Source organism: Dendrobates tinctorius, unplaced genomic scaffold, assembly GCF_039654945.1.
Source record: "Dendrobates tinctorius isolate UK_male_01 unplaced genomic scaffold, ASM3965494v1 ptg000126l, whole genome shotgun sequence".
Taxonomy (NCBI): Eukaryota; Metazoa; Chordata; class Amphibia; order Anura; family Dendrobatidae; genus Dendrobates; species Dendrobates tinctorius.
In genome coordinates, this window is record NW_027361794.1 from 17947733 (window position 1) to 17961110 (window position 13378).

The 13378-nt window shown below is 47.2% G+C and overlaps 1 protein-coding gene across 1 annotated transcript in view; it reads right to left on the bottom strand.

The window, feature by feature from the left end:
• LOC141047051 (uncharacterized) overlaps positions 1-13378 on the bottom strand; it is a 70661-nt gene that overhangs the window by 12177 nt on the left and 45106 nt on the right. The window contains exons 4-8 of the mRNA XM_073541980.1: positions 3655-3804; positions 3348-3527; positions 3141-3264; positions 2960-3057; positions 2675-2765 (exon numbers count right to left, since the gene is read on the bottom strand). Of these exons, the coding sequence (XP_073398081.1) occupies positions 2675-2765; positions 2960-3057; positions 3141-3264; positions 3348-3527; positions 3655-3804 (643 nt within the window). The remainder of the gene's footprint in view (positions 1-2674; positions 2766-2959; positions 3058-3140; positions 3265-3347; positions 3528-3654; positions 3805-13378) is intronic.

Sequence of the window (13378 nt, forward strand, 5' to 3'; positions counted from 1 at the left end):
CGTGTGGCATGTTGCAGATACATAACCTGTCTCTGTGTTGATCTGTCACCTTGCCCGGGCAACAAGCTATCAATCTGGCTACCATCCGGTATATCTAAAGATCTCCCGTTGAGAGATAAAGATCAAACTCGTCATATGTATGTGTATACATGTATCCCTCAATATGTGTACACATGCAAACATTCGTAGGTTTTCTCATAAGTAACATGTTATGAGCATTGTATAGGTATTTATATAAGTGCCTCATATGTGTCTATGTAATATAAGAATAATTTTTTCTTTCTCTTTTTATTCTTTTACAGACCTAATCGCGGAAGGAAGGTACCCACTTTCGGTTCTGATCTTTTTCACTTGGTGGTGTTTTCCCCCCTTTTCTTTTTTCTTTCCCTCTATTTCTTGTTTTTATAACAATTTTACACATACATGCGATATAGACCTTCAGATTTGACCTGGCTCAGATATATGTAATATAATATACTTATAATTATACACATATTTTCCCCTTTTTTTGATTATTTCTAGCGCTTGCGCTGTAGCGGTCATTATTTATACATTATCACTCCTCCTTGCCACACTTCCTGTTTCGGACTTGATTATGCCCCACTTCCATCCAGAGGGACGGTCTGCATACGCACGGTTGAACATTAAGCTTCTCTGACACACTTCCTTTTTACTCGTACAGATCAAGCCCCACTTCCGTCCGGAGAGACGGTTTGCGCATGCGCGATATTGGCGCTATTGGACGCCAGTACCCCTCCAGCTGTAGTGCATTTGTGTCATGAGTAGAATATAAAAGAGACACAGGTTCCGGCCCATACACATGCACACACTCCACAGGCAGCGGCGCAGTCCCAAGTTACCGCATTTCTCGTTCTAGGTTTGTAAAGATTAGCTATATACCGCTTATATTACAATATACTTACAATGCTTTCTTCTGTCATACTCTGGTTTTTACCTTATTTTTACCCTTTTTTTCTCCTCTTCTTTCTTAGAGCTTTTGAAACTTCAATATATAGCCACACAGGTACTTATATCCTTTTACTTTTTGCACATTTCCTCAATGGTACCTTTAAGCTGCGTTAGGCTGTATTTTATTTATGGTATTTGAGTAACTTCTCTCCCCACTTTTCCTCTTTTTTTACAGATTGTACTTATTGATTTATTGTGAGGATTTATTCTGATGATGGAGTTCTTACTCCTGAGAGGAAAAAAAATATTTTTCGTTATTTCTGTTCAATGTATTGCGCATATTGATTAGACGTCTTCTTTTTGTCATGATCCAGGTTGGATCTGACAGACAAATGTACAAGTAACCTTTTTTTTTCCCTTGAGCTGTGTGCTCGGCGTTGGTTTTGCCCCCGGTGGCCATTAGGGTCATTGCACTGTGGTGGTTTCAGTTCTAGTTTGCCCCCGGTGGCCGTTAGGGTCATTGCACACTGGTTACTTTGGTTTATTGAACGTTATTATTTAGCAGGTGTGATTGCTCTGGCTGACCAATAAAAGAGTGTCAGGTATTGCAATCAGCGTGGGTGATATTGCTCAGTTGCAACCAAGCCTTGTTGAAGGAAGGAGCTGGAGGAGAGTCCCGGGCAGCTCAGTCAGAGTCCTGGAGTGGCAGCTATGGTGTCAGTGAGGAGTTCTTGCAAAGCTTGGTGGAGTGGCAGCTATGGTGTAAAGCTGCACTCATGATGCTGGACTTTGTTGCTGGAAAGCTACACTTGGATGCTGGACTTTATTTCTGGACTGCTGCACTCAGGTTCTGGACTCTGTAGCTCCAAGGCTGCACGCTGGTGTTGGACCCGGTAGGAGGAAAAGGTGCACTCAGGTGTTGGACTCTGTTGCTGGGAGCATAAGCAACAGAGCAAAGCTAAGTGGTGTTTCCCTGTTTTGTCACTTTCCTCAGTGTGTGTTTAGTGCAGTGGTGGGATTAGTTTCTGCACCGTCCACTTCACTAGTAAGGGATTGGCGCAGGGCGAGTTAGGGATTTTAGGTTCCTGATCGGCGCCCAGTGCGGAACCGGCCTAGGGTTCATGAGGAGTGCAGGGACACTGGCTCAGGGGAGTGCAGGAGGTCTCCACGTCCCCGTTCCCTATCGCAGGGCCCTCCATTGTATCGGATTCCCTGGTGTTTCCCTTTATTGTTTAAATTCGCCCTCCTGGAGGCGGAGTATCCAGAGATACGTGTATACTGAAATTCGCCTGCTGGAGGCGGGGTATCCAGCTGGACGTTCTATTATTTAAATTCGCCCTGCTGGAGGCGGTGTATCCAGGGTCACGCGTGTCATATAAATTCGCCCTGCTGGAGGCGGTGTGTCCAGCCACACGTGACCATGACACTTTTATTATAAACTTTTTTTCACTCGCACTAATATGTCAGTCAGTGATACTGTACTTATTTCATTTTGTGTCATTCTTAGACAGGATTCCTAATTTTACATTATTGTTATATTTTGTTTAGATAAATACCCTTGATAAAGGCCCGCTCGGCCGAAACGTTGGGCTCTGTGTGACTAATAAAATTTGCATATTCAAAAATCATTTTCTAAAGCATGAGATTTTATGATAGTATTGATCACACGATTGTGATACGGCCTGACTACACCACCGATAAAGCTGCCATAGCCGGTGACTGAGAGGAATCTGTGACTTGTCTATATTTAGTGGTCAGTACTCACCCGACCGGTTATAAGCAGTAATCTCCTCTTTACATCTCTCATCACCCCTCACACATGTCTCTGTAGTATTAATATGGGTCAGATCTTCACCCTAAAATAAATATTGTAAAAGTCACAGATGGAGAAGTCACATCTATGATCAGTTCTAATCCTGCCATCTCCACCGCTCTCATTACACAAGTATAAAACATATAATACTGGGGGATAAAACAAGACAGAGCACAAGACCTTCACAGCCGTCTACACATCATAGGGGAGATCTCATGACACCTTCTCTCCATCTACCTGATGATCCTGAGGAACATTGGGATCTTCTTGTTTACAGTCCTGCGAAAGAAGAGGACGGGGACATCCCTCTGGTGTTGTCCTCTTACTGGATAGATCTGGAGGAAACACATACAGGGACTGAATTCATTCTTTACATACAGATAATTATAGGCCGTGTGTATTTAGTCCTGTCTATTACCTGGTGATGTGAGGGGCTGGGGAACCTCCATCATGACGTCCTTGTACAGATCTTTGTGTCCTTCTAAATACTCCCACTCCTCCATGGAGAAATAGACAGCGACATCCTGACACCTTATAGGAACCTGATACATACAATTATACCGTCATCCCCCCGATACCTTTATAGCATTACTGTATAATGTCCCAGCATTCCCAGCAGTGTCACCTCTCCAGTCAGTAGCTCAATCATCTTGTAGGTGAGTTCTAGGATCTTCTGGTCATTGACGTCCTCATGTATCAGTGGGTGAGGTGGAGGCCCCATGATTGGGTTCAGGGGTCTTCCCCATCCCTCAGACACAGGGTCCTGACAGCGCTCACTAGAGGTCTTCTTCACTACTGTGTAATCCTGGTTATGGAGAGACATTAATAAATCTCACTACAGACATTTCCAGAGTCCTCACCTCTCCAGTTCTGTCCATCTGTTATTCCCATAGATAAGACTGATGTAATGTGACGTCATCAGAATCTCTCACCTCTCCAGTAAGCCAGAAGAGGATCTCTAGGGTGAGGTGTAATATCCTCTCCGCCATCTTGTCTCTGTCCATATCCATCTTTGATGGGTAAATCAGGAAAATTCTCTTATGTAGAAGATCTTCACTGAGAGGATCCGATATTGTAGAGACCTGAATGAGAAGATGAGCCGATGTAACATCATAAAAATCCTGTGTAATAATACAATTACTGCAGATAATAAGGGAAACATATGAGGAGATTTATTATTTTACAGTATTTAGTTTTCTTCTTTATATCTACTAATAAAACCTATATATTTAGGCCACAGACAACAAGCAGTTTCTCCCTCGGAGTCGGCAGCTGAATACGTTCCTCATAGACTCATCTTCCATAACGCTAATTCTTGTCTCATTTACCGACACTGGAATCGGCATTAGCAATACTGCAGGAGATATTCATTACACGTGACAGGAGAAATAACTACTTCATGATGAGGACGACATCTTCATCTCCTACTACGGCTCTAGAAACATATTTGTCCAGAGTCCGTCACTGACTCCATCCCCACCGGCCGTCTATATGAAGGTTTCCCGTCTTCCCCGCACTGTAATCTTCTATCACGTTAGATCTCAGCTCTGATTCACACACAGAAGATTGAGGCTTTTATAAAAGCTTCTTGGCAAGAACAACAAGACAGGAGATATATGAGGCCAATGTCTCCACATACAGTGATTTTTTTTAAGCATTTTCCTGTAGGCTTCCGTATATTACATGAAAAACACAAAAAAAAATAAATAAAATTGGGGATGGAGATACTGTGGAACATAATTCTGTGTGCGGGAACCAAGAAAGGGGCTCTATGGCATTAAGTATGGGGAAGAGTGAGAACTGATTATCTCCTGGTTTGGGTGGAAACATATTGTGTGTGGAGGATGGCGATACTGGGGGAACATTATACTGTATATGGGGGCAAGTAAGAGGCCCCGTACTATGAGAGTAATACAGGTTTCCTTGGTTCTCGTGTTTCATAGTTGGGTCGTTTGTATCAATCAGCGGAAAAGGAACAAAACCATTGTGATTCATATAAGGAGACAACACAGAAACCGCTAAATATAACATTTTATACCAACCCCACAATCTGTGACTCTTCAGGGTAAATCGCTCTCTCACCATTGGATTAGAGCTGATACTATGAAGCTAAAGAGACTAAAAAGATGTGGAGAATCCCCACCGACCTCCACCCGCAGAGCCGCACTCCACATAGAGAATAATGGAGCCTCCGGCACCGACCTCCACCCGCAGAGCCGCACTCCACATAGAGAATAATGGAGCCTCCAGCACCGACCTCCACCCGCAGAGCCGCACTCCACATAGAGAATAATGGAGCCTCTGGCACCGACCTCCACCCGCAGAGCCACACTCCGCATAGAGAATAATGGAGCCTCCACCCGCAGAGACGCACTCCACATAGAGAATAATGGAGCATCCAGCACCGACCTCCACCCGCAGAGCCGCACTCCACATAGAGAATAATGGAGCCTCCAGCACCGACCTCCACCCGCAGAGCCGCACTCCACATAGAGAATAATGGAGCCTCCAGCACCGACCTCCACCCGCAGAGCCGCACTCCACATAGAGAATAATGGAGCCTCCGGCACCGACCTCCACCCGCAGAGCCGCACTCCACATAGAGAATAATGGAGCCTCCAGCACCGACCTCCACCCGCAGAGCCGCACTCCACATAGAGAATAATGGAGCCTCTGGCACCGACCTCCACCCGCAGAGCCACACTCCGCATAGAGAATAATGGAGCCTCCACCCGCAGAGACGCACTCCACATAGAGAATAATGGAGCATCCAGCACCGACCTCCACCCGCAGAGCCGCACTCCACATAGAGAATAATGAAGCCTCCAGCACCGACCTCCACCCGCAGAGCCGCACTCCACATAGAGAATAATGGAGCCTCCAGCACCGACCTCCACCCGCAGAGCCGCACTCCACATAGAGAATAATGGAGCCTCCAGCACCGACCTCCACCCGCAGAGCCGCACTCCACATAGAGAATAATGGAGCCTCCGGCACCTACCTCCACCCGCAGAGCCACACTCCACATAGAGAATAATGGAGCCTCCACCCGCAGAGCCACACTCCACATAGAGAATAATGGAGCATCCAGCACCGACCTCCACCCGCAGAGCCGCACTCCACATAGAGAATAATGGGGCCTCCGGCACCGACCTCCACCCGCAGAGCCGCACTCCACATAGAGAATAATGGAGCCTCCGGCACCGACCTCCACCCGCAGAGCCGTACTCCACATAGAGAATAATGGAGCCTCCAGCACCGACCTCCACCCGCAGAGCCACACTCCACATATATGGCTGCTAATGATGGGTAGCTCCCGAAGGAGCCGGCTCTAAGAGCCGGCTCTTTATAGTGAATCATATGAGCCGGCTCCTGGCAGGGAGCCAATTGAAATTTAAACGGCTCTTTGCCAGTTCACGTTCCACAGTCAGTCCCCTCTTGCCCCGCCCCTCCCAGCAGTAGTGACTCTGATCTTATCCAGGAGACTGAGAAAGAATGCATGCTCCTCCTGCTGCCGCACATAGCACTGACTCACAGCCCCGCCCCCCTCCAATCTGTGACAAGCATTCCTTGCCCTCTTGTGATTGTTTTTGTTCCTGGCAGCCTGCCCTACCCTGGATGGATGTGTCGTGGACGGATACAGAGTGTAACAAACAGTAGTGCATGCAGATTGAGGTGCGTGTAATCAAATCAAATCCTCCCAATTTTGCAACCATATTGGTGACGGTGAGGAACTTGGGTATTAATTTCCTCACAGACTATTTTTAAAATACCCACAAATAAATAAAGAGGGAGGTTGATAGCCTGCAGAGAGGAGTGCACGTACAGTGGATAACAAGATGAGTGACAGCCGCAAACGAAGTAGGATTTGGTCGCATTTTGATTACATCGACAACACAAAAACAGAATGTAAAAATCTGCCCATCCAAGCTCCAGCACTTGGTCTTTCTTAATGACAATCTGCCCAAATGACAATCTTAACATGTTGCACTTTTAAAAATGGTTTTCTGCTGCTGTTTTGAGCATTTGTTATATTTTTGCACATTTTATATTTGTTAATGTTTTCATACTAAACAGAATACACAAAATGTTATTTTGGAAATTATCAGGTTTAAAGGGGTAGGCTCAATTCTTACCTTTCCCGGCTCCAGCGCTGCATTTTCTCTTATGCCCCTGCCTCAGGGGGCGGGGCCGGAGATGCGACAGGCAGTTCTGTGCGCACGCATGACATGCGCACAGAACTCCGTGATTGGCCTCCGGGGACCGATCGCACAGCTCCGTGCTGTCACCGCCCGACCCACAATGGCACAAATTCCTTATCTAAATCCGCCTGGATGCAGATGCGACATGTGACACTGCAGTTTTGCTGCAGACTGTTTGCAGCAGACAGCCCACAGCGAACTTGCGAAGTGTGAAGGTAGCTTTAAAATGTGGCACTGATAATTAGGATCTTGTTGCTATTTTGCATGTTCATTTTGTGTTTGTTAGAGTTTTTACAGCAAATAATATAAAATCTGGTTATTCTGGAAACTATTCTGTTTTATGTCATAAATTGGCACATGTGTAGATTTTTACTAAAAGGTATACAATCATGGGTTAACACATACCAGAATTTGGCTTCAAATTTAAAGCCAAAGGTAATAGGAAATGAAGAGCCGTTTTCGGAGCCAAAAGAGCCGGCTCACCAAAAAATCGCATTTTACCCATCACTAATGGCTGCTCAGTGCGCACAGGACCTGTGATGAGGTCACAGGAGGGGAGGAGTCAGGGGTCACATGATCAGGGCCTCAGTGTATGCAGGACTCTGCTGTGCTGGTTGTCTTGGTGCTGGATGAGGGGAAGTTTCTTTGTGGGGTCAGGAGGGGTTTACAGGGTGGATGTAGCAGAGCCGTGTGTGTACGAGACGTACGGAGCCGAGTCGCATGTGTACGAGGTGTACGGAGTGGAGCCGTGTTCGGAGTGGAGCTGCGTGTGTGTGTGTGTGCGCGTGTCTGTCCGGATGAACCCTCTGGAAAAGTTCTGAATATACTCCGACATGGCCTGAGTCTCCTCTGGAGATAAAGGGTAGATCCTTTTCCTGGGCGGTAAGGAACCAGGAGCAAGCTTGATCGGGCAATCATACGAGCGGTGTGGAGGAAGGACCTCAGCCTCCTTCTTATTGAAGACGTCCGTATAGCCCCAATAAGCCGAAGGGAGACCTGCGGGAGCAGAGGTCAACTGTGGGAGATTAACAGGACGAATTGGCTGCATACACTGCTTCTGGCAGGAGGATCCCCCAACGTAGCACATCACCCGAGCACCAATCAAGGATAGGTTCATAGGACCTGAGCCAAGGCAACACAAGCAACAGTGCGTGTGAGAGGTTCGGTAGTACGTACAAGGCAATGCTCTCCGAATGAAGGGCCCCAATCTGTAGTACTATTTCTTCGGTCACCATGGTGACGAGCTCTGGCAAAGGTCTTCCATCCACCGATGCAATCAAACGTGGTCTGTCCAGGGAAACAACAAGAATCTGAAGCCTCCTGACAGTCTTGAGACTACTTTAATAAAGTTGCCTGCCGCACCCGAATCCACATAGGCCACCTCGGAGTAACGTCTCTGTTCCAGTTATATCACAACGTAAAAAGTCAAGGGAGATGAGGAATCAGGAACTCCTAAGAAGGCCTCCCCTACCTGTCCTAGAGGAAGAAGTAAACCAGCCTCTCTGGAAGCCTTGCAGGATCGTTCCTGGGAACGCAAATCTATGCATGTGGCCAGGTAGATTAGATCCTCCAAGGAGGTTGAAGTATCTCGCCCCGCGAGCTCATCCTTAATCCAGCCTGACAGCCCATGCCAGAAAGCACCAACCAGAGCCTCATTATTCCATCCCAACTCGGAGGCTAGGATGCGGAAGCGAATGGCGCACTGAGCTACTGACAGGGAACCTTGGCGAAGGTTGAAAAGGGACCCAGTCATGGAGGCCAGCCATCCCGGTTCATCGAAGACCCTGCGAAAAGTCTCCAAAAAAGCTGCCAATTGGGAGACAATGGGGTCATCACGCTCCCACAGGGGCTTCACCCAAGCCAAGGCCTCTCCCTCTGGAAGAGATAAAATGAAAGCCACCTTTGCCCAGTCGGTGGGATACCACAGGGGCAGGAGTTCAAAATGGATGCTGCACTGAGTCAAAAAAACCCTGCACAGATTGGGAAAACTTAGGTGGCTTGCAAGCACGAGGCGGGAAATGTGGCAAGGACACAGAGCAAAAGCCACGGGCTGTTACCTGTACGGAAGCCGCGGAAAACATGGTGCCAGCGGGGTCTATGGCCTGGTTATTCTGTAACGCCTCAGGGAGGCGAGCAATAAGAGTAGACTCTCTGGACTGTGGAACAGATAGCTCCAGGGCGAGCTGACCTAGTGAAGACTGACCCCTATACAGAGATCATCAGGGACAGGCCCAGGGATCTCTAATTCTGTGACGACTCCTGGAGTGGACCTTCTGGGTCGTGACACCAACCCACCTAGGGCGAGCTGACCTAGTGAGGACCACTCCTTATACAGGAAGTGTCAGGGGCAAGCCTAAGGGGGTGAGCTACCACGACAGCTGGAACCAGGTGGCCGGCTCACAGGAGACACGAGTGATGTGTCTAGCAACAGGGAATGTGCAGAGTACAAGAGTGTGCATAGCGTGGACATAGGGACACGCAGGGTATAGGACAAAACAGGGCGAGTGTACGGGAGCACGGAGAGTACAGGACAATACAAAGCATGTACACGGGAGTACGCTAGATACAGGATAGTGCAAGGTGGGTACACGAGAGCACGTATGGCGTGCACAGACAAGCACGCCCAGGTGCGAGCAAAGCAGGGCGCGAGCGAAGGAGCACGTCTGAGTACAGAGTTAGACAAAGCGTGCGCAGAGGGCACGCCTGAGTGCAAGGTTAGACAGTGGGTGTGCTGAGAAGCACGACATGGAGAAGGTAGGAGCTGAGCGTGTGCAAAGGAGTATGACAGAGCAGAGACAGATGCACACTAGCAACGTTGTGCATCCATGGAACTAAGTATGAGAGGCGCGTGTGCGGACCCGATGGGAACACCGGAGCAGCGCAGCGCCAGACATGGTGACACCGGGCGTGGGGTCCTGCCCCCAGGTGAGAGCGGCGTGACTGGCGGTGTGACAAATACCACGTTAGCTGATACCAAGAGGGGGGGCTCAGATAGCGGGAGACACATGGGATAGAAGGGAAACGTAGAAGACTGACGAACACCAGAGCATTAGAGACAGACATACAGAACGGAGTACAGGAGTATGGATGTGCAGAGCAGTGTAGAGGGTACGGAGAAGTAGAGCAGGATACAGGAATACAGACGTGCAGAGCAGGGTAAAGGAGTACGGACGCGCAGGGTAGAGCACACAGAGAATAGACATGGGCCTGAGTACAGGCAGATATGTACGCCTGTCCAGGAGCGTGATGCCGGGAGCCATGAAGCAAGCAGGAGGGCGGCAATTATGAGAAGGTGGGAGGCGCCAAACCTGGACCTGCAACACCCATCGGACCAGACTGCCCCCGGATAAGTATAATAAAACTTATTTATCTTATCTTTCTGTTCGGATTGGGGGCTTATCTACAGTATTATAGAATGCTGTAGATAAGCCCTGAAAGGCGGTGGCAATATCTGATATCGGCCAAACCTGGTGACAGGTTCCCTTTAATTCCAGTGAGATCATGTAATCCTGTGGTAAGGAGAGCAGAAGAGCTGATTAACTTGCGTAAAAAGTGTTACACAATAGGCTGCCAACGATCTGTAGCATAGGATGGAGAACAAGAAATTGTATTCGCCATGAATGGATGAATAATTCCAAGTGGCAGCCAACTTGGGAACCGCTATGTATACTGAAAAGATAGAACAACTATTTCAGCTGTGAAGGTAGATAGTTCTGAGCTGTGAAAGTGTCCAGTATTGAGAACATGGTAACGACCGTGCCGCGTGCCAGTGGGGTCCGATAGCTGAGGACAAGCAGGTCAAGAGGCGTGGTCCAAAGAAGCGTGCGCTCCATTATCCCAAGCCCGGATATATAATGTGCCGTCAGTAAAGAGAATGGCCAAGAGAATGTATAATGGGTGCTGGACCGAATACAGTGGGTACGGAAAATATTCAGACCCCTTTATATTTTTCACTCTTTGTTTCATTGCAGCCATTTAGAAAATTCAAAAAAGTTCATTATTTCTCATTAATGTACAATCTGCAGATCATTTTGACTGAAAAAAAAAACAGAAATGTAGAAATTTTGCAAATTTATTACAAAAGAAAAACTGAAATATCACATGGTTATAAGTATTCAGACCCTCTGGTCAGACACTCATATTTAATTCACATGCTGTCCATTTCCTTGTGATCTTCCTTGAATCGATTCTTCACCTTCATTGTAGTCCAGCTGTATTTAATTAAACTGATAGGACTTGATTTGCAAAGGCACACACCTGTCTATATAAGACCTCACAGTGCATGTCAGACCAAATGAGAATCATGAGGTCAAAGGAACTTGCCAAGGAGCTCAGAGACAGAATTGTGTTGAGTCACAGATCTGGCCAAGGTTACAAAAGAATTTCTGCAGTACTCAAGGTTCCTAAGAACACAGTAGCTTCCATAATCCTTAAATGGAAGAAGTTTGGAACCACGAGAAGTCTTCCAGACCTGGCCGTCCAGCCAAACTAAGCAATCGTTGGAGAAGAGCCTTGGTGAGAGAGGTAGAAGAAGAACCCCAAGATCACTGTGGCTGAGCTCCACAGATGCAGTAGGGAGATGGGAGGAAGTTACACAAAGTCAAATATTACTGCAGCCCTCCACCAGTCGGGCCTTTATGGCAGAGTGGCCTGACAGAATCCCCTCCTCAGTGCAAGACATATGAAAACCCGCATTGATTTTGCTAAAAAACATGAAGGACTCAGAGACTATGAGAAATAAGATTATCTGGTCTGATGAGACGAAGATAGACCTTTTTGGTGATAATTCTAAGCGGTACCTGTTGTGAGTTCATTTTCCCCTTCACTACTGAGGCCCGAGGAACTCCCTCTTCTGGTAAAGAAAGGTAGTGAGCCTGATTATCAAACACCTGAGCCTGATTTTGATGACTGGCTGAGTGGAGTTACTGACTGGATATAAGGCTGCCGACGCCCTTCTGCCCGGCGGGTGATTTCTCTGTGGACTTCTAAGATACCAGTCTGATTCCAGCTCCTCTAAAGCTAAGTTTTCTGCTTTGTCTTTTAGCATTTGTGTTTTGTTTTTGTTTGCCCTGCTTTTCTGGATTCTGCCATTCCCTGCTCAGGTGAGCTGAATCTCCTTTTGCCTGTTGCTCTGTCTTCAGAATATTCCTGAGTACTGACATAGCCTATTTGAAGCCTAGCGTCTTCAGGGCCTTTTTCACTGTCAGTTTGTTGGCTCTTATTTTCATAGGGTTTTTCACGGATTTCAGACAGCAGCCTTCTTGTCCTTTCCTATCTAGTTAAGCTTGGGCCTCGTCTTTGCTCAGTCTATCTTTCTGTCTGTGTTGTGTTCTTTCTTCTTGCTTCACCGTCATTATATGTGGGGGGCTGCCTTTTGCTTTGGGGTCTGCTCTGGGGCAGTTTAGATTTCCCTTTCTGTCTTTAGGCTATTTAGTCCTCCGGCCGTGATCGAGGGGCCTAGGGCATCGTAGGAGCCCCCCACGGCTACTGCTAGTTGTGCTGATAGGTTCAGGGGTCTGCAATCCGATAGCTGCCAACCTCTCCACTCAGCCAGTTATCAAAATCAGGCTCAGGTGTTTGATAATCAGGCTCACTACTTTTCTTTACCAGAAGAGGGAGTTCCTCGGGCCTCAGTAGTGAAGGGGAAAATGAACTCACAACAGGTACCTGTGTAAAAAAACAGGCACTGCTCATCACCTGCCCAATACAATCCTAACAGTGAAACATGGTGGTGGCAGCATCATGCTATGGGGGTGTTTTTCAGCTGCAGGGACTGGATGACTGGTTGACATTGAAGGAAACTTGAATACGGCCAAGTAGAGAGATATCCTGGATGAAAACCTCTTCCAGAGTGCTTTGGACCTCAGAATTGGTGAAAGGTTCACCTTCCAACAAGACAATGACCCTAAGCACACAGCTAAAATAGGAAAGGAGTGACTTCAGAACAACTCTGTGACCATTCTTGACTGACCCAGACAGAGCCCGGACTTAAACCCAATTGAGCATCTCTGGAGGACCTGAAAATGTCTGTCCACCAAAGATCACCTTCCAAGCTGACGGAACTGGTGTGGATCTGCAAGGAAGAATGGCAGAGGATCCCCAAATCCAGGGGTGAAAAATTTTTTGCATCATTCCCAAGAAGACTCATGGCTGTACTAGCTCCAAAGGATGCCTCTACTCAATACTGAGCAAAAGGTCTGAATACTTTCTGTACCCACTGTATGTATGGAGATAAACATGAAAAAGGAAGCATTATACCTATAGAGGGTGGAGTGGTGAAGAAAGTGTTTCCTCTATGAACAACCTATTAATGTGTGTGAATATTAGCGGTGAGCTGTAAAGTGTTAAAGTGTGGATAAACACTTAAGAAAAATGAAAATAAGGGAATAGTGCATGCAATATTACTGTGCAAAAATGGAAATAATAAAAGTGCGGATGTGCTGCTAAGTACTAA